This window comes from Equus asinus, chromosome 11, assembly GCF_041296235.1.
Source record: "Equus asinus isolate D_3611 breed Donkey chromosome 11, EquAss-T2T_v2, whole genome shotgun sequence".
Taxonomy (NCBI): Eukaryota; Metazoa; Chordata; class Mammalia; order Perissodactyla; family Equidae; genus Equus; species Equus asinus.
In genome coordinates this window covers 12,827,326-12,849,964 of record NC_091800.1, presented here as the reverse complement: position 1 = coordinate 12,849,964, position 22,639 = coordinate 12,827,326, and the positions used below count along the sequence as shown (strand labels likewise).

The following is a 22,639-nucleotide window of genomic DNA, read 5'->3' as shown; positions in this document are numbered from 1 at the left end:
GTCTCAGATTTGGCTAATGGGAACCCATTCAAGCTCGCTTCTGTGTCCTCTTGACATGCACTTTTCTTTCCTTTCTTCTTTTTAAGACATCCTTACTTTCTGGTATAAAAAAGACTGTTTCAAACATTCTCTTGTATCTTCCTTGCCTCAGCCTTAGGATCAGGTATTTCTCAGAGAAAGCCTAAGTCCTTTCAGTGGGGAAAGCAGGAATACTAGTTCTGGTCACTAGTTGCTCATTGCTACTGGGATATCTTTGCTTTTAGTCTTCTTTAGTAGAAAGAACTAGGAAACATGTATGGACACACGCATGCATTTTAGAAATCATGAGTCTAACAGAAGGTATGAGTTCTTACAGATTTCTCCACTTCCAATCTCCCCTCATAGGCCATTTCCTTGACCTGCGTCATTCCACACCCGTATTTCACTCATTCACAGTGAGAATCCTGGCTCTCAACAATATTACCATTTACTCAATCCTATGATGTACCTAAAATCATTTCAGAATTGCCTCACCTACACCACTACAAAAATCAGACCAACTGAAAATTCAGGGTTTGTCTGACATTCCTCCCCTCTCCCCCCACCTGACTGAAGGGGTACAGCATCTTCAGCGGTTTCTTGTGTTATACTTTTCCTTCAGCATGATGATATTTTCATTTGGGTCATTTGTTTCAGTTTTCTCTCCATCTTTGTTGATTTTTCTCCTGTCCTTACTACTTTTAATATTAGCATGCTTCCCAAAGCCAGAGAAGTGTCACACCCTCCCTACTCCATCCACCCTCTTGGCCCACCCAACCTCTTTTAGAAAATAGCCACATGGTTATCTGGTTTATCTGTCCTCCTTTTGTTTTTGGAAAGATAAGCAGACATGGGATGTTTTATTCCTTCTCATTCTTACATACAGGGTAGCATACTAAATATACTCTTGTGCACTTGCTTTTTTCATTTAATGATCCTTGAAATCACTCAATACACTTTGTTGTTTTCTTTTTTTCAAGGAACCAAAGTTTTGATTCATTAGTTTGATCCTCCTTTTCTTTATTCTATATACCTCATTATTTCTGCTTGTATCTTTATTATTATTTCCTTCCTTGTGCTTTTTCCAGCTTTTTGAGTTGGGAATTGATTTTTTTTTTTTTTTTTTTGGTGAGAAAGATTGGCCTGAACTAACAACTGTGCCAATCTTCCTCCACTTTTTATGTGGGATGCTGCCACAGCATGGCTTGATGAGCAGTGCGTATACTGAAGATTGATGGTACAACTGATGCAGTTACAGATGCAATAAATGCTGCACAAATGTTGCTGAAAAGGACATCATTCCTGGAGATGGCTGTGCTCTGCTTTGATGCTCACAGTTGTGCTTGGGATTCAGTGAGCTTCTTGGATCTGTGGGTTTATAGTTTTCATCAAATTTGGAAAATATTTCTTTAAATATTTGTCACGTGTCCCTTCTGATTTGGGAACTCCCAATTGCATATATAAAGGCCACCTGAAATTGTTCCACAGCTCAGTGATGCTCTGTTCCCTTTTCTTTATCTTTGTGTTTCAATTGGATAGTTACTATGCAATGTCCTCGAGTTCACTGATACTTTCTTCTGCAACGTGTAATTTGCTGTTATCCCATTCAGTGGATTTTTCACCTCACACAATGTAGTTTTCATCCCTAGAAGTTCAATCAGTCTTATTTATACCTTTCAAGTCTTTTTTTTTAAACATATGGAATAGAGTTATACTAACTATTTATTAGTAACAACTTAATACCTGCTAATTCTAACACTGTATCATTTCTGGGACAATTTCAATCAACTGATTTTTCTCCTCATTATTGGTGAATTTTCCTGCTCCTGCACGTCTGGTAAGTTTTGAATGGATGCCAGACATTGTGAATTTTACCTTGCTGGGTGCTGGATCTTTTGGTGTTTTTATAAATCTTCTTGAGCTTTGTTCTCAGATGCAGGCTAATTACTAGGAAGCAATTCAACCTTTTGGAGTCTTGCCTTTAAGATTTGTTAGGCAGGACTGGAACAGTGTTTAGTCCAGGGTTCGCCATCTCCCACTATTAAAGAAAGATTCTTCTACATATTCTACCCAATACCCTGTGAACCAAGGGTTTTCCAGTCTGGCTGGTGGGAACAGGTACTATACTCAGCTCTGCGCAAGAGTGTTGGGCACAACTCCTTCTAATCATTTTGACTGGTTCTTTCCCCAGCCTCCAGTAGTTTCCTCACACATATGCACCAATCAGTACTCTACTGAATTCTTACGGAGAGCCTCCACAGATCCCCAGTGTTCTCTTTCTGTGCAGCTCTCTCCTCTCCAGTGCTCTGTCCTGCAAACCCTAATGGCTCTGGTCTCCCAGACTCTCAACTTCATCACTTCAACTTAAGGACTTGGCCAGGTTCCACCTGGGTTCCCCTCCCTGAGCAGTGACCTGGACACCTTCATAAGGCAGTTGGCTGGGGCAGTTGCAGGACTCACCTCATCTGCTTCATGTGTCTCACAAATCATTGCCCTTTATTGCTTCATGTTCAGTGTCTTAAAAATCCACATTTCATATATTTTGCCCTCTTGGGGGTTGTTTCAGAAGTAAGGATAGATCCAGTCCCTGTTATTCCATCTTGGCCAGAGGCAGAAGTAAGCATCACAGTCTCTGAATGTGACTATATGTAGAATTTAAAGCCACCTTGGGATGAGAATGATTCCTTACCTTATTAAGGTGTCATCATCCACAATGACTAACCATGCTATTTTGTCATGGCTATGATTCAAAAATCTTTCCAAAATGGCAAATGTCTTTCCACAATGACCTAAGAAAGGTGAGAAGAAAACTTACAATGCATTATTTTCTTTAAAATAGATATAATTCATTTTAAATCATATTTTTTTTTAGTTTTAAAGTTTTAAAAGTAAAAGCTTAAATGCTGACATGCACCTTAATAATTTGAAATTTTAAAAATTAGCCTTTTCTAATTTTCATAGACAGAGTGAACCAGTGGGAACTTTAGAGATTATGAGTCTAAACGATTCATTTCACACATGAAGAAACGAGGCCTAGAGAGATGAGGGGAATTACACACAGTCACTTTGAGGCAGAGACAGCAATAGTATCTTCGTGCCAGACAAACAAGAAAGTTGTAAGCCTCACAGAAATTACAGAAGCCCAGCATCTTTCCCTAGATATACTTATCCTGAAGGAACTGTTAGAACCCCAAGCATCACAACCAGAGGGAAACAATGATGCAAAAATAGAATATTACACCCTCATTCATTTGTTCTGTAAATGTTTGTTATTAAGTTTCTTACATGCCAGGTACTGTGGAAGGTTCTAGGATATCCACTAAAGATACAGTGCTGATGAGACAGGGTCACAGTCCTTCAGATGCCAACTGATAAATGTCAATGCTTTAATGGAAAATGGTGGGGCTAAGATAAGAATAAAATGCTTGGGAAGAGAATTCAACTTGATAAAAAGGAAAATGACCTTCATTTCAACAAAATATTTCATAACACAATAGAGAACAAATTAATATTAATTAATTAATATTAAACCACTCAATTTGACCTTTATTTTCATTATTCTTGATCTCTTTAGGTATTTTTAGCCATTATGGTATGCACTTTTGACAGCCATCTCAAATTCCTCTTGGAATAAAGTAGACTATAAACATGAGCAATAATAAGGTCAGACTAAAGATAAATTAAGAAATCAAATAAGGAATGCATGAATAAATAAATGATTATTAAAGCCAACCTAAACTGAAGTAAAAAAAGCAAAATTAACCAAAAAAAGAAAATTCAATCTAAAATCATTTTTCCAAAACAGACAGCAACAGACAGACTCAGTAATAATTTAACTTCGTCAGAACAACTGATCACTACAGATGGCATACCTGATTCTACTTGTACTTTATCAATCAAGACATTATGAGTGATATTACCAGAAGATAATCAAGATAAACCACCTGATAGAACAAGACAGTCAACTTACTACTTTTTATTTTTATTCATAAAAGGGCTTGGGGAACCAGAAAACTAAAGAAAAAACGTGGCAGAAACACCAGATAAAAATTAAGATGAACAAAGAGCAGCTGAAGATGAGGTGGCCAATTTTCTACTCCCATTTTTTGAAACAAAAAATGTTTTTAAGTAGAAAGCTTGAAATCCTAAGAGAAAAGCAGGTGTACTTCCAACAATTTACTAATTAAAATACTAACATACATGGCTAAATATATATATACATACACACACACACACACACACACACACACATCATGGAGCTCATACTACATATAACCAGTGCAGAACATGGTCAAGTGCTACTCAGAGGCACATACAATATGTGAGCTTGTCCACAAGCTTCATGAGGACAGAAGCTGTTGGCTTCATTCCTATTTCCCCAGCGTCTAACAGTGGCTGGCACACAGCTCGAATAACAATCCTGGCTGGTTAAATTGCCAACATTAAAAGAGGAGAAGCTTTGCATGGGAAGATGAAAAATTAACTTTGCACACTCCATTATGGCCATGATGAATTATGAAGGTAGGAGAAATCTATTGTTAAACTCTATCATAATTGTCATGTGCTCAGTCATATCAGTATGACCTACTAAAAACTTACAATCTTTCTTAGTGCTTATAAAGTAGCTCTTAATCTGAAGCAATCAGTCCATATCCGTGGATAAAGGTGTTGGGAGGGGAGGAAGGAAAAAAACTTACATAAGGCAAAATTCATAGTATTTATAAAATATTTAATTATTATCTTAATTTACTGTATTTACATAATGGACATTCTGAATAAGAGTAGCAGCAAGAATCAAGGACTCACCTCTATCTGTGTTAGGAATGCCCAGATCTACTGTAGGAATGGAACTCTCCACGTAATCACTGTAGTATTCAATGAGACTTGCCTGACCCGCCCACGTCTGCTTTACAATGGGTACTGAAAAATGGAGAGAGGCAGTTATATGGGGAAGCCTGGAATCTCAAAAGGACAGCAAAGTCACGTGTAAAGGAAGAGATCTTCAGACGTCCCAAGACCTAGAGCTTGCTTCTTTACCCTGAGAAACGCCAAAGTTGGCTGTTGCTGGCAGCACAAGAATGAAACCCTCTTCCTGAGACATTTCAACACACTGTAGAGCCAAGCACCTCTCATCCCTCATCATAAACACACTTGCTTCCACATAATGATCAATTTTCTGGTCGAATTATGAGTTTAAATTAATTTTAACTAATGTTTCTCTTTTCCCAATAGGCTATTTCACTTAAAATTCACAACTAGACTTTTTAAAATGCTTTTTAGTGGGGGTGGGGAATATAATTACTCCTAAGGATTGGAATATTCTTTGTGGTTCTAGCCGAGACGCAAATTTGGCTCCCCTATGATGGCGGCGGTAGGGGAGGGGACCTCTTCAAACTACACACATCCCCATCCGAAGATTCAAACAGGACCACCCAACCCTCTAAAGGGCATGAGCCTGGACAATCACTGCGTATGATGACTGGTATTATTGTGTCGCACTTTTGGAAAATGTGGGAGAAATAAGATTGAGAACCACTGCAGATTTTAAAACTCTATCATTAGCAGATAAATTGCTTTAATACAATACACACAAACAACAGAAGACTTTCCTGGTTTTCTGCATCTGGGGGGAGATGCTCAGAGGTAGCTCTGTCGCCACACCTGACACAGAATTCTGCCTGATTGCTACTGGATATTAATTCACTTGACCAACTATCCAAGTCATTATTTTCTTCTATACTTTTTTCTCAAGTTACTGTCTGTGCATCTCTAAATTCTAAAGAGAAGAAAGGATTTCTATTGTTGTTTTAATAGAAAAGATCATCATATCTAGATCTTATACCCTCTTAAATTAAGAATCTCGACTCTGATGAACCAAATCTTCAGGTCAATATTTTGTGACTTTATCAGATCATTTATCTTTTCCTTTTTCCCAACCCCCCCCAAAAATAAACATATGCAAAACTGCCAGCGCAATGCCAAATTTAAGTGTTTAGCTATGCAAGTCAACAAATTCGGATTCAAACTCAGACAGCCCTTGTTTATGAAATACAAAAGTGTACCATTTTATAGTCCATTATTCACCAGCTTTTAAGAAAGAAATAGACCTACGAATTCTGGACATTTGCTATAATAACCTCCAAACTACCTATTTTAAACCAATAAATAGCATTCTTCTACATTAAAATACAATTTTTCTGCAACCATAAAAAAGGCAGATATAAAGATTTCTCTATGTCAAAACAGACAAAGATGCAGTAAATAACAGATATGGTTGCTGAGGGGAAAATAAAGAAAAAAAAACCCTTACTCTGTCCTTCTTCCAAATTCCAGCACAGCACAAATCTTAGCCTTGGCACTGCAGCGGCCATTTGCTTTGCACACAGTCAGCAGGAGGACCCACCCAGGAAGGGCTCCCTGCAGGCTGCAGCCACTAACTGTTCCCTCTCTTGGGTGAGACATTCCCCACGGCATCACGCTGGAAGGGGCTGTGAGGAAAGGACAGAACGCCCCTCAGGCCCAGCGCTCGGTCCTGCAGGCTGTGCAGACTCTGTTCACTTTCCTCAGCCTTCAGCCTTCAGTTCCTGTTTCTTCTAACGGCTTTATTTTCATACATATATGTTACACAGGAGTTTCTTCTCAACTAAATGATTTAAATGATATTAAAATCAAAATCGAGTGTGAGTTAGCTCTTTGCCCTACCTGATCACTGGCTTTCAGTTTTCTTCGGAAACAGAAATTTCACTGAATAAAGGTAAGAATTACTGTCTGATTCATTCCCCAACCCCTTAGCACAGTGCTTGGGATGCAGTAAGCGCTCAATAAATAGCTGAATGAAGATGGAATTTTGTTAAGAGTTCCAACAAAAGGCCTACAGCTATTTGTGGAACTAGTTTAAAGGAATGTTTTATTCATAACCGCAATTCATCCTTTGGTACAAGACTGGTACCACCATTACCAATCAATTAAAAACAGACAACAGTTTAACACAGTCAAGTATTACGATTCTATAGTACTAAAGCACTCAACAGTTTGTATCATCTGTCCCTCATCACTCGAATTCCTGTGCATTTGTCGTGTCCACTAGCCAGAAAGAATTTAAAGCTAAGGCTGGTCTTCTACGCCAGAGGATGAAGGCTTTATTTTCAACCAAGGTTGATTCTAAATTACTTAAAACTTTAAAAATATTGGTCTATGTTACTAGCACTGTTTGAATTCTGAACTGAATTCATTCTATTCTTTATAAAATATTTTATATTGTCTTGAGGCACTATATTCCTAAAGATATAAACCTTGAGAAAATACTTTCAATATGTTAGATGATCTATCATCTCATTCTCAATAAAGAAAAGCAGACTTTCTAACACATAATAAAACAATAGTGAATGCCTCTTTCAAGAAGGTTTGCCACAAGATAACTTAAAATTGGAGCAAAGTAAAAATTGTAGTATCAAAAAACCCCACTGCACAGATGGCAGAAATCTTCAACATGGCTTCACAGACTCGAAGCAGGAGGAGATGTGTCTCGCTACGCGACACAGAACACACAATTTTACCCCCGGTGAATTTACTTGCAAAACTCTGATTACAAATGTAAATGAACTTGACACTTGAACACTGTACAAAAACTACCACACAATCAAATGTGAATGACACTTTTGATTTTAAGGAATCCGCTATTTTCTAGTGACAAATGGACTGTTTGTCTCAGTATCCAAGTCAATGACCACAAAATAAATCCTCGGTTGCTCTTCTGTTCTCAAGAGAGGGTTAGACACACACACCAGGAGTGTGCTATACTGCCTGCCTTTAAAGAGGAGATGCACATAAGCCCGAAAAGCATCCGGCATGGTGGATCTAAAACATTTCAGGGCAGTCTGGAACATCTTCAGCTGTTCAACAGCCAGGGGGAGAACTGAACTAGACAACATCTGCCTCACTTCCTCTCTTTAATAATTAATCTAATCACTTCATTTAACACAGAGGGTAGCCTTCCATCTGGCTGCATTTTAATTCAAACCTCATGTTTTCAATCAGCAGACTACCCAGTACCGGTTAGCCTCTCTGATCAAAGAGGACACAGCTACCGCAGACTCTTTTGAATAAATTTGTTCAGATTTGCCTCTTCTAGACCAGATCACTGCAGTACAGGTATCAAACAGGGTGTTTTTTTTTTAATCTGAAAGGAATAAAGTGTTTATTTTTAGGAGCTCAGGAAGCTGTGAAAAGGAACTGAAGGCTGAGCAAATAGCAATTTAACCTCTTTAATTAGAGGGAGACTGCAGGAGGAAAGCATCTCACAACCTACCATTTGAGGAACAAAAACAGTGGCTGGCGCGAGATACTTGAGACATGCATGGGAACTGCACAGCAAAATGATGCAATTCTGAACATTTTCTGACCGCTCATGTCACGCAAGGAAAAAGACATAACCCAAGAGAGGAAGTGATCAAGCTGAACATGCTTTGCCCAATTCATCACTTTATATAATACTTTTAAAGTTTCTTTAAAACTCTACTAACTGCTTGCATCTCAGAGAGTGTTCCTGCTTCAACGGTGTCAGTAAGTATTTCTTTCTTAAGCCCAAAGATAGACTATATTTTTGCTGTGTCCGAAGAATGCATTATTTCATTTAAATCGGAATCCACATACAAGCAGTTACATAAACGTTTGTTTCACTGTTAGGCAAAAGTCCAAGATGTAAAATAATTTTTTTTAATTTTGGAACTTGGCTTTATTATCAATTTTCTTCCAAGAGAGTATGAAAAATGAGTTCAATGTATATATTCCTTTGCCTTGACTAGAGCCTTGAACAGAATGTTCCATCACTGACTCTTATCCTAGAGGTGGCCCAGACCATAAGGAGTGAGGAGTGGGGGCCATCACGAGTGTTCATTTCTAACCAGTAGCCGGGGCAGTGCACCCACAAGGGAGACCCTGATACCTCACAAGTCACTAACAGTACAGCTGACTCTCAATTTTTCAAAGAGAAATACAATCTTGTCTATTTTTTTTCCTTCATTGTCATTTGGCCTTTGTAACATCAAGTGTTTCTACCACAGAGTGCAATGGGAAAGCAAAAAGAGAAAAGAAAAACATCCCAGCCCACGTATTCTTCTTGACTATAGCAGTAGTCTGCTTGGACAGGGGTGGCAGCCCAAATTCCCAGCTTGATGTATGTCATCTGTGGATTTCAATTCCTGGCTATCTCCATTGTAACTGAAAATAAAAAGCCTGCTTTCACAGCTTCTTTCAAGTCAAAACTGACCTTGAGCATAGCAGAGCGTCAACATGAATACCAAATGCTATTTATCAAATGTTAGGTTTGTAATACATCCAAGATTACAGTATAGCTGTGCTTTGGCAGAAACAATCTGGGACTTGCAGCCAGAAAACCCTCATACCAGCTCCCTTACTCACTAGTCCACAAGAACTTGGGCCAGATGTGTCACCCCATACTCAGCTTTCTCTACAGTATCACGTCAATACATGAATCATCACATCACAAGGAATTGCCAACATGAAATTAGATGATAGAATGTATGTGAAAAACACACCAGAAAATGTAAAAGATTGGCAGTTAGAAGCAGTTACTGTGGCACTGTCATTGTAACTAATATGATTATCGGATAATTCTTTGGGCCAAACAGTGGCTAGACTAGACTTCCAAAAGGAGGAGCAGAGCCCAGTGGCCTGGCAGGCGTCACTTCCATCAAACAAAATGGACATCAAAGTCCCTAATATCCTGCCGCCTTAGACTACCTTTTCAAACAAACATGTCCAAGTTTAAAAATGGCTTGTCTCAGAAACCCAACTGTGAAAGCCCCACCACACCTTCTAGGTCTCAGGCGTCAGTGACCCCAGACCCAAACTAGTAACAGCAAATCAGTGCAGCTGGCTTTGGGAGGACTGGTTTTAACTCTCCTCACAGGCTTGTAAGATTCTGTAATTTTTAAAGAACTTTGGCTCAAAATTCAAATATAAAGGCATTTGATGGATATCTGAAGAGATTATCTCAAACTTATACAAATAAGAAAGCAATAAACTAGATTATTCAAAATCACTAAATTAAAATTAGCAAACTTTTTTTTCATTTCTGTAGGATATAAAAATACAACAGGGACAGACTCTAATTTTACTGCTTTATTGTCACTTGAAAAATGTGTTTCAAAAGAGAAAATACTACCACCTCCACCGTTCTTAGCATCAATAAAAACAATTACTACTCCAAGTGCAGCTTCAAGAACAAGTAAATCAATTCAAACACTTCTGCTTACCATAAAAAAAAAGCAGCTTTGTTCATTTCCCTGGATACTTTTTTGTACAAGATATTTGTCAAAAATTGTCCCACAAAACCCTTCCAGATTATGAAAAAAGCAAAAGGATATTAAATTTAGGTTAAATCTGCGAAAAATGAAAATTTTATTTTAACTGCTACATTGATTTGATTCTATAAAGTATTTTAGGACTCACTGTATAATGAAGGCATATATTTATTTAGGCTGATTTAATAGGACTTACAACTTAATGTGACTATTTTAGGTAACCATGAAGATTTATAGTTAATGGACTTTTAAGATATTGTTGACTACAACCAGATTTTAACTGATGTCAATGTCTTAGACAAAACTTTAATCCCAAATATTCTTTTATTTAGAAAATATGTTCCCCCTTAAAATATAATTTGAAAGTATCATAATATCACATAAATTATATAAATGAACTTCCCCCATAACTGCAATCCCACAAAAATGACAGCTGGTTTAGAAATCTCTCCTATGTAACCACCACACTCTTGGTGAAATCGACAGTCATTTCAAGAAAAAAATTTTTAAAAGGCTAAAATTAGAAAATGCAAAAGACTGTCTAATTTTCAATGTCAGAGAAGCTCTGCTTGAAATAAGGTGAAAAAAAGAGAGAAATTATGTCTACTTATATTTAGAACAGGCTTTTTTTAAAACATTATCACCATAAATTAGTAAAATCCTGTCATGACACAAAAAACGAAAAAAAACAAGGTTCATCTGCAAGCCAGGATTTCCCTAAGAAGGGACCACTGCTCGGAAGGCAACTTTTTCCTTTCTCCAATATATCTATTCATGAGTAAATACCTATCTTTATTTAAAAGTCCAATGTGTACATTTGAAATAAATGTATAAAGAAGGAACAGCCTTCAAGGAAACATTCTTTTTCGGCCTTCTGTTACCTTGAAATCCCCTCTAATATTCTTCATAAGGTTCAGAGACTGTGCATGAACAGAATAGGACATTGTTTTGCTCATGGATTGTTATGCACATATTGTCACAAGTTTGCCACAGCTGAGCTTTTCCATTTCCAATTAAAAATACTGCTCTAAACAGCACTTAGAAGGGCTATGACCATTCATATTTCAATATGAAATTGTCTTTTCTAATTGACAGTGGTGATTGAAGTGGTACAATGAAGCAAAATGATTAAATAATTGCTTTCACTTCAATAACATATGTGTCATTATTTCTTTCTTGAGTTTATATCTGGTTTGTACTTTTTAAAAAAGGCAGTTCAGATTTTACAAGTTTAATAAAAATGAATAACCCGAAACATACTTCTATCACCATGAAATTTCTTGCATGTTTTTACTGCAACAAAAATATCCTCCTTCTTCACTGGATTTCCCTAAAAAAAACAAGAAAAAATACATGCATATATGAGTCAATGTTACCTTAACGTCACCCCCACATTAGATCTCAGAAGCTCCAGAGTTCAGATTTACCAATGTCAGGAATATCAAACCTACTTCCAGGATTAAGTTTTGGGGGAAAAAAGGAACTGTACTTCAGCTGACAAGAAAGCCTTTGACGTTAGCTGGACCTGTGCCTGGACCCAGCTCTGCCATTCACTCGCCGCGCGTCATTTGGACCAGTTTCCTCAGCTCTCTGAACTGCAGACTGCTTATTTAGAAAATGGGAATAGTAACCACCAGCAAGACTGATTTTATTACTACTACTTATGAGGCACATCATAGATGCCCCATAAATGTTAGTTTCCTTCTCTTTCCTTTTGCCAGTTGGTGAAGATGTTGACAAAGAGAGAAAAACAGGGGGATGCTTTCGTGCAAAATAAGAGACGAGTCTCTTTCATGGGCCCAGCCTTACTTCGATGTTTACAGTATTTTTATGGCCCCTCTACTGTCCACCCAAGTCTAGGCTACAGCAACGTTTGTTAGCAACATTTGTCCTCTGCCAAAGGCAGGATTACTTCAAACACCTTGGGGGCCCTGGAGCCCTGAGCTGGCTCCAGCCCAGGCTGATCACTCTGATGAAAGGGGGCCCATGGAGGGATCAGTGGAGAACTCAAGGCCATGGACTGCTTCATTGGGTGGCGGGGGGGTGGTTCTGACCCCTTTTTCACCTGCCTTAGGTCTGTAATAATATTCAATCATGACTCCTAGACCATTTGGGGCTGGTTTACAGTGACATCTAAACATAGCTTTGTCATGTCACTCAAGGCACTAGGAGGTCAACTCCTTCAGATTCCCTAAAAGAGCATTAAAGAACAGCAAGCATGTCTAGAAAGACAGGGTTTCCTCCTCAGGAACTGTGCAAGCATTACAGAGTCTCTCCCACTGTTGCAAAGTGTGTGTGTATGCATGTGTGTGTACATATATCATCTTTGAAAATGCAACACACAGACTTCTGCGTGACTGACTTGAAAATAACAGACAACATTTGAGAGTGGTGAATATATTTTACCTTACAAAGAAGAACTGTAAACATCCCAGTGAGTTTCAGGGGCTTTGGGCTCATCCTGGGGACTGGATCAAGGGTCTGCCACAACAAGTAAGTTCAAAAGTTCTGGACAGTCTCAGGGGAGAACAAGCAGGGTCACCAGCTGAGAGGGTAAAGGGGTGGGCTTGAGGAGAAGGCTTAGGTATAATGGGAAATGTGTGAAGTCACTTTCTAGGAAATGGAAAAGATAATTCGAGTAGACTCGTGCTACATCATCAACAAAAGAAATGACCTGGGCGCACTGGCACTGCAGCACTGGGGCAGGCGGTAAAAGGCTCTGGGGGGAGACGCGCGTGCGGTCAGAGGCCTCATGTCCTGCCCTTCTTGGCTCCTCTCTCTTCTGGAGTGGAAAATGGATAACAACCGTGCTTACCTTACAGGGTTGTTATCAGTAGAAACACGACATATGGTTCTTACCTGGCACGTAGCAGATGTTGATTTTTTTTCACTACGTAAACACCAGGACAACACTATGCACAGCACGTACATTTCCTTTGATACACAAGGAAGTTCTCCCATTACTTACACAAAGTGGCAGAAAAGAATGGAATGTGGTAGCGCAGGAGGAGGCCACACCATCTGTACAAAACTCAGGCACTGGAGTCAGGGGAGGTCCACCGCCTTTGTCCCAGATGTAGAGAGCAATCTGCCACACGACAGGAAACTGGCAATGAGTGAAAAAACTCAGCCAACACCACAAGTAAATGAAGGTATGAAACATCCCCAGAGAAAGCAGACCACACCTTCTCTAGAGTATCAGATTGCACCATATCAATTTGTCAATACTTAATAGGTTTTTTTTTTTACTTATAAAAATAGTAATTCCATGCAGAGCAATCTAATCTTTTATTAACAATAAACAGTTAATTAAGAATCCATATTCTAACCTCCAAGATATTTCAAAGTTGTCAGAAGCAATTTTAGGGAAGCTATTTCAGAGATTCTAACACATCACAGAGAAAGAGGAAAGAAAGTATTATCATGACTCTGGTTTCCTGTAGTATTGTAAGTGGGTAACCTGACTAACCAACTTGCTAAAAACATCTAAAAATATTGGATAAAATACCTTTAAAATCATTTTAAAAGTATTGCTAAACTGGCAAAAAAGTGTGGAACTTGTGAGGACAAAAATGCGAAAGTGAGAACCTGGGAGAAAGGGCCTCAAGGGTGGTTTTCCCCAGCAGGTACCAGACGAACTCTGGTGATGCTGAGTTTCTGACAGGAGTTCAGAGAATAAAGCCTCTGAACCACCCAGGGTGCGGAGCGTCGACCAGCAGACTCCCACACAAAGCTGGGACCTTGAAGCCAGATGGAGGTGAAAAATCATCTCCAATCTCTGAGATTTTGTAACCAAAAGGCAGGCCTCCCTAATCTGTCATCTGTATGGTCCAAAACACCTCAAACAGAGTAATTCAAAGCGGCTGAGTCAGTATAACCCTCCAGCAGCAGGCAAAAGAAATACAAATCCTTACTGAGGAACCCACAACCTTAATACAGGACTCAGAGGACTGCCTCAGATAAAGTTCCAAAGGAGCAAGAGTACTCAGAAAAATCACAGCAAGCACAAAGAAATGAGCTGATGAGCAAGAGCCAGCAGACACAGCTTAACCAGACACAAATGACTTCAGGTGCTAGAATTACCAAACACAGACTATAAAATTACTATGTTTAATATATTTTGATAAAGAAAAACTTTAAAACAAGCAAAATTTTTATTAAAAAGATATTACAAAACAGGAAAGCAAATTTGAAAAAGAAATGACTAGAACTTCTAGAAACGAAAAACATAATTAAAATGAAAAATTTAATGTTTGGGATAAACAGAATATTAAACACAGCTACTAGGAAATTAGAGAACTAAAAGATGAAGCCTCCAAAATTCTCTAAAAAGTAGCACAGTAAGAAATAGAGATGGAAAATGTAAAAGTTCAGACCCTAGCCTACATCTAAAGCTCCAGAAGGAGACAACAGAGAATGAGGATGAGAAATAATTGAAAAGGCAATGGCTGAGAATTTCCAAAAATTGCATAACAATCATATTATAGAAAGGGCCAGTGAATCCTAAACAGGATTAGAAAAAAAAAGTCTACATTTAGACATTTCCTAGTGAAACTGAAGAATACCAAAGACAAAGAAATAATCCTAAAAGCAAGCAGAGAGAAATGACAGATTACCTACAAAGGAACCACATTAGACTGACAGCTGCTTTCCTAACACTGCAGCTTTAACAGAAGCCGGAACATAGTGGAGTAACACCATGCTGATGAGAGAGAATGACTGACAACCTAGAATTATAGATACAGTGTAACTAGGCTTCAAGAACAAAGTTGAAATAAATACTTTTAAAGAGAGAGGAAAGAATACACCACCTCACTAAAGGAAATTCTAAAGGATACATATACTTCAGGAAGAATAAAAATGATCTCGGCTGGCAAGTCCTGTAAGCAAGATGGAATAGGGAGCAAAGACACTGGTACAGACATGGTTAAGTTAATATCAATGTTAACTGCTAAGGTAATGGTGCTATTTAAGTTACAGGATTAAAAATAAGACAGAACAAAAGTACTGAACAACAAGAGCATATGAATTGGTAATTGGATAATCAGAGTTAAATTATTCTAAGGCTCCTAAACTTTCAGGATATTCATTAATCAGCCATTGTGAGGTTAAGAATACATGTTAAAATATTTAAAATAACAAATAAGGCACAGACATAGAGATTGAACTTTCAAAATAGCAAAGGAGGAAAAAAATGGAATAAAAAAGGAAAAAAAAAGATAACAAGGAAGTTTTAAAGAGAAAAAATGGGAGGGAAAGGACAAAATAAAGTGCTAGAAATCAATTCAAATATATTAGTAATCATGATCAACATAAATGTAAATTTGCTATTTACTTTAAAGATAAAGATTGTCACTTTATCTGGGAGAAAAAAGATACATCCTCTTTAAGAGAGAGACATCTAAAATATGAGGACACAAAAGGATTGAAAGAAAAAGATGAAAAACAATTATGGAGCAAACATCAAAAGAAAGCTAGTATAGAAAGATTCATATCTCCAAATTAAACATCAAGGCAAAGAACATTACTAGAGATGAAGACAAATTCACTAAGAAGATGTAACGATTCTAAACTTGAATGCATCTAATTAACATAGTCTCAGAGTATAAAAAGCAAGAGTTGGCAGTTCCACAAGGAAACACTGTCAAATCCACAATTATTATGGAAGATTTTCACATTCCTCCCTCAGTAAATGATAGATCAAACAGACAAAACAAAAGAAGAAGGAAGGAAGGAAATAAAACACCTAAAAAGCACATCATTAATTGTGCTTTAATAGATTGACCTATTGGATTAAATCTATTTCTTCTTTAATCCAATAAATATAAAAAAGAATACTATGCCCCCCAAATTAGACCATAAACATCCTTTTCCCCATTTATGAAAAGTGACATGAACTAGGCCATAAAGCCTAAAAATATTTCACAACACTGTTATGTAGACCACAATAATACTAAGTTAGAAATCAATAACAAGACAAAACAACAGTACACACAAATATACTGGGTCACAATGAAAAATTTATTAAGGTGGGTCACAGTCAAAAAGCAGTTTAAAAGCCTCTGTCCTAGAGAAACTCTGGCAGATGATCATTATGACACGTTAAAAATACTCATATAAGCAATTACTGTAATAGCAAAAAACCAGTAGTAACCCAGAAGCCCACTACCGGGAGAATGGATAAATAAATGTGGTGTTGTCATAGGAGAGACTGCTACAGAAAGTGAAAATCAGTTCACGAGAGCTGCACGCATCAACACGGATGAGTTTCAAATTAGAACAATATTCACAGTACAATTCTGTTTACACAAAGCACAGAAGGAAGCAAAACTACCTAATACATTACTCAGATACATTTGTAGCTTGTAAAATATGAAGAAAAAGGAGACAGAGAATTCAAGAAAGTGTTGATGCTGGTGAGAAGGAAGGCGACACTACTGCAGATACACATACAGGTAGGCTTCAGGCGACTGGTAAAGTCCTCTCTCTTAAGCCAGGTGGTGACTACGCAGACACTTTGATCTTTATACCTTTCGCATATGTTAGAAAGACTCTTTTGTATGTATTCAGTGTTCAATAGATTCCCAACCTGGGCATCTATACTAGAGTAGACTTTTAATTAAAAACATCCAGGCAGACCCTGGCTTTCAACTAGCCGTTCTTTCCTTTTTATGGAACAGAAGAATGATTTTTTTACATGTATATTTCTCTTAAAATAAGTTACTTCATCATTTAAAAACGCTCAAGAAGTTAAAGTCTCTACAGGTGTGCCCCTTTTGCTCCTGGCAGGCTGCCAGCACTGCTGGACGGAGTCACATGTCAAGATTGACCCCAATGTCCTAAGATACAGGTTCCGGCAGTGTGAAAGGCAGGTCTGTCTCAGGCAGTCAGATATGCCCAGGAATTAAATGCACAGAGATCTTCTTCATGACAATTCAGGAGTGATTAATGATGGGACACCTGCCACATGCCTCCCAGATGATTGATCACAGATGTCCACTAAACACTAAATGCCAGGGGTGCTGGGGTCTAGGCTGGCATGCCACAGCTGCCTGCTTGGGACCAACTGGCTAACTCTGCTCTAGAGGGCCAAGCACAGAGACACGATGAAGGCTTATGTCCAACCAAAGCACCAAATAAGACCAGAGGTACTTTTAATGATATTTTTGCATGTTTTTAGAAATCCACCTCTGGACCCATCCACCTAGCTTTAAAAAGAGAATCAAGAATCACTGCTCCTTCTCCACCTACATAACTAAAATGAGCTTAAAAGAGAAGGACCTAGGGGCCAGCCCGGTGGCATAGTGGTTAAATTTGTGTGCTCTGCTTTGGCGGCCTGAGGTTCACAGGTTTGGATCCTGGGCATGGACCTACACACTGCTCATCAAGCCATGCTGTGGAGGCATCCCACATACAAAATAGAGGAAGGGTGGACACAGATGTTAGCTCAGCTATATGCTTCCTCACCAGAAAAAAAAAAAGAGAGAGAGAGAGAGAAGGACCTAATTCACTGGAGTGGAATTACCCTGGTGGGGAGAAGATGCAGGTTGCCGGCAGGGGCCACACTGTGAGGGAATACAAAACACCTTTTACATCGAAAGACCTCAATTCTAGACTACTAAGACTTTTAACCAAACAAACCGTGACATACCTCATGTTTTAAATCTATTGTAAAGTCAGATTTCAGGGATTCACTCTTTAACCTCTTGGTAAGCCTAGAAAACAGAGACAATTGGAGTTTTTTTTAAAACCAGAAGAAGCGTCAAACAAGAATAACACATTCTTGAGACTTTCTAACGTTTAAAAACAGACGAAAGCACAAATTTTAAGATAAAAAATGAGTTTAATTTTCTTGAGGCAAAGGACTATGAAAATGCAATTATTTGTTGACCAGGAAATGTTGCAAATGTAGCATTCATTATTTCAACATCTGGCAAATCACATAAACTACAATACAATAAATTCAATTCCTTAAACAAAAAGCCACAAAGTTTGTTGACTCCTGATAATCCTTACACTAAATTATGACAGAGAAAGAGAAAGAAAAGAAAAAAGCCTGCATGACAGAGAAACAAAAATCACTACTTTTCAGTTTCCTACTTTTAATAACCCACGTGAATTACAGTTTGCGGAGTTTTTAAGGGGAGAGAGGGTGTCATTTTCAGGGAAGAATAACAGTTTCATTTCAAGCCATTTTCTTGCTTAAAAAATCTTCACTGGCTCGTCTCAATGCAGAATAAAGACCTAGGCCCTGGGCCCCGCCTGAGAGCCCCTCCGTGCCCTTCTCTACCGCCAGCTTCTCAGCACTCACCTGCTACACCCACAGCACTCCCGCTGCTGTTCTCGCCTGCGGCTCGTCTGCCTGGTGCGCCTGTACTCAACCTTTACTTGGCAAACTTTTCTTTAAGACCAAGCTCAGGGGCACCTTCTGTGTGAAGCTTCCCCAGATTTGCCCACCAGAATAAATGGAGACCTCCTTTGCCCCCAGAGCAGGAAGCACAGCCCCACTAGCTTTACCACATGCATCACAATCCGCTGTCTACACGTCCCTCTCTGCACTACGTCTTCTGTGTATCACCAGCACTGCCCACCATGCCTGGCCAAGAGGAGCACTCAGCGAGGAGCCTTCGGGATGAGGGCAATGTACTCCTCGATTCCGAGCTGAGTGAGGGAGAACTGCATACTCACCAAGACCACCGAAATACCATGCAGTTCTATATTTGTTACAGGACCGGAGTCTAGACTACCAGTTTCAATTACAAACCTCCTAATACATATTTCAACTACAAAGAAAGAACAGCAATTTAAAAAGGAAAAGTAGTACTAAATTTCAAAAATGTCTACTGAGTTTTTAGCCTGGTTGAGCCACAAAGATTTCCTTAAAAATTTACTTTAAGGAGGACACAGGTTATAATCTATGTTTAGTTCTAAAGCATTTGTCTCGCGGTTGATATTAATGTAGCCTGGTGGCAGGTGGCCTCAAAGGAAGCCCCATGTAATCTCTGTCACATTCCTGCTCGATAGCTGCCCAAGGACCTGAGAGTAGGAGTCTGTGAGGATACATAAAGAGACTATGTTCTCACAGTCTTGATTTATATGAAGAGAAAAAAATCTGGCCTGGCATGGAGCTTTGTCCAGTTTGAATTCTACTTGGCTGGAGCCAGTTTTTATAAATAAACTATATCAAGGTAACTTTGGAATTTGGACTCCTGCCAAGTGCCTTCAAACTGTGATCAGACCACATTCAGACTCCAAAGACAGAAAAAGTCATAGCTGGACTGATCGCCACAGGCAAGGGACACAAAGTGGTGATCAGAATCTGACGGCAGGTGACACCCATTGTTAGATGGCCATGCTCCACGGGCCCCTTCTTAATTGACAATGAACACCTCTGAATTGTTACCCTAAACATGCTTTCAACTTGTTTTGACTTTTTTAAGTTTCTTTCTCATTCAATTCTTGGAAATTTTTCTCTGGGGGAAACCTCAAAGGGGAAAAAAGTGAAGACCACTGACAGAACTTCTTTAAGATGGACACTGACTGATTTGAGCACCAAAAAAATATGTACACTGACATTTTTCAGTGGCTGTGTCTAGCCGCATGTGGAGTCCACCATAACCGAGTGAGCACCTCCACCTCACGACCTTCTTGTGATGAGCAAGCCTCACGTGACAGCCCGAGCCTAAGTCAGTCACCCTACAAACTTGCTCACGTTCTAAAAGCATGCAGGGCATTCATCTCACTGAAAAGGCAAGTCCCCCGTAGTGGAAACTAGATTTCATTTTTCTATACACCAAACAAGACAGCACAAGGGTTTTTCAAATGCTAATTGCAGAAACCAACAATGCCAAAAAAACAAGTAAGGCCAGAAATTCCAATTACTTAGAAAGACTATTTCCTCATTAAATATTCAGTTCCCAGCAAATATCACATTCGATATTCAGCTTTCCTATTTTTAGAAGGTGTTAAGTCATGTCCCAATAACAATTCTAATGACACAACTAGCTAGACTGGAAACTTGTAACGGACATAGGGCCCCTTCAACTCCATAACAGGAAAACCTCCGAGCTGACTTTGAGAGTCCCACTTGTGAGCCAGTCAACAGAGCAAGATATTGAAGGAAATCTAGAGGAGGTTTGCAGGTAGAAAAACAAGAGAGAAAACCAGTAACAGAGTTCTCTAATAACACCGTAATAACACAAGGAGACAGATGGAATCGACATTCCTGTAGTGGGCACTGTTGATTGCCTCCACAACACAGAGCTTCCCCTTCCTTCCTCTTAAGAGAATTCTGACTTTGATTCATTATTGAGCCCAATAAATAGGCTCCAGAGTCAGAATCAGTTTGATCCCAACCACAGCACTGAAATTCCCTGGCAGCGGTGAATGGTCCAGGGGTTGACACATGTCTGAAGTTGACTGACCAATTTCAACTGGACAAGATCCAACTAGAGACTGAGGACAAGCCCTTACATTCCATGATTACAGAGGTTCTCTACTGCTGGGCATAAACAAGAAAATGTAGCCCTTATTCCCTTGAAACCGTAAAGGGAACCAGATTTAGGATGAACTAGTGTGGCATACTAAGCAGGAGAGAGAGTGAACCAGCGTCCTCAATAAGGTTGCTGAACTCCTGCATCAACCAACCACAGACCTCACCGTCCAATTACAGTAATAATATTCCCTTAATCCAGCATGCTAACTGATACAGTTCCTGATAACAAGAGAAAATAGCACATTCGCTTGGAACTGGGAAAAACCAAATGGAAAGATCCAACTTTGCAACTGATGGGGCTGATACTTTATGCCTCCTGCAATTCTAAGAATAATACCGTTTCTTAAAGAATAAATAAGAATCTCCTATTAGAAAGCCATTTTAAAATATATCCTGGCCACAAGACAGTTGCTATGCTAGATGGGTTGTATCATTTTGTTTGTTTGATTACTAGTCTGTATCACAAGAAAAAGGAAATACAGTCTAAGGATAACTAGAATTTTGAATCTGGTGCTACGGTAGAGTCTACATTTTTATTTTGTTTTGTTTTTGCTGGCAGGAGAAAGGGAGGGGAGGCAGGGAGAAGACCATGGATATTAATTAACTACAAGCATCCCACAGTTTGTCGGTAATTGTTCAGTGTTGTGAAAGCAGACACTGAATGCAGAAGGTTAAGTGGTGCCTCATTCCTCTATCACATCGGAGTTACTGGGCAAGTGCTGGAAATTTTCTGAACTTATGCAAAAGATTAGTCTTTTGGGCCCAATTCCCTTAGCCATAGTTCTCTACACACTCTACTGCAGTGACGTGAGGCCCTCAATTCTCTCCCATATCTCAGTAGAAAATATTGTTAAGCTTGACCAGAAGGGAGTAAGCTGGCACTTGTCAACAGCATTTTCAATGACCTCATAAACACAAGAAGGAAGAGAATCATGTGTCCGTGGAACTACCTCTACAGAATGCCAGGTAATCCATAACACAAAGTTTCCCCTGAACAAGGCTAAGATCTCAATCAATATCTGCAGAACCTGCAGCCCCCGTTCACAAGCCCCTGCCAGAAAGTCACACGGGGAGAAGGAGGTAGTTATGAGATGACCATAAGCCAGAGCCAAGAGAATCTGCCAGGACTTAGGTTCCTCTACACCGTATGAGCAGTGAGGCCAGAGAGCAGAATTCATAGACCAAAGAGGTCTTGCAGAACAGGTTATGCTTTAATGCCAGCATGCCAAGCAATAAGAGTCGGACCAAACCGTCCTGTAAGTGGATACTAGGAGTCAAAGACATGTCCAAGACAGATCATTTCCATCCACCTGGTATAAAAACCAAGTCAAAAGGGAAGTAAGAATTAACGGTTACTTCTTACACCTAGCTCAATAAAAGGTGAACTTCATTCAGCATCAAGAAGTCTCCAAGAAGGTCCTTGCTAGACGGGGAAACTGGGAAAGGAAGAAGGAAGGTGAAACTCTCTAGACGACCAGGATCTGCCTCCAGGATGAGAGGCCTCCTGGATCGGAGGGAGGGATGGACAAAGGAGGCTACACTGGCTTCAGAGAAATGGTTATATCCCTGGGCTTGTTTACAGGGTCTTTGCAAGTCCACTGATTTCCTCGATAGCCCTGGGGGAAAAAGGCACTGTCTGCACTCCAAGTACATCTCAGGACAGGTTATAGCTGTACTTGTCTCTCTCTTAAAGGACTTAGCTGGTTCTCCAAGGAATGGGAGAGAAACAGACTTATGAAGAGATTATCTGAAGTCAGAGAAACTACAGCCACCCGGGACTTCTGTAGAGAGGCCAGCCCAA

At 39.2% G+C, this 22,639-nt stretch overlaps 1 protein-coding gene across 1 annotated transcript in view; it reads right to left on the bottom strand.

Moving 5' to 3' along the window:
- Positions 1 to 22,639, bottom strand: part of B3GLCT (beta 3-glucosyltransferase) — a 95,683-nt gene that overhangs the window by 24,149 nt on the left and 48,895 nt on the right. The window contains exons 8-12 of the mRNA XM_044777327.2: positions 17,995 to 18,058; positions 13,312 to 13,431; positions 11,604 to 11,673; positions 4,825 to 4,938; positions 2,708 to 2,807 (exon numbers count right to left, since the gene is read on the bottom strand). Of these exons, the coding sequence (XP_044633262.2) occupies positions 2,708 to 2,807; positions 4,825 to 4,938; positions 11,604 to 11,673; positions 13,312 to 13,431; positions 17,995 to 18,058 (468 nt within the window). The remainder of the gene's footprint in view (positions 1 to 2,707; positions 2,808 to 4,824; positions 4,939 to 11,603; positions 11,674 to 13,311; positions 13,432 to 17,994; positions 18,059 to 22,639) is intronic.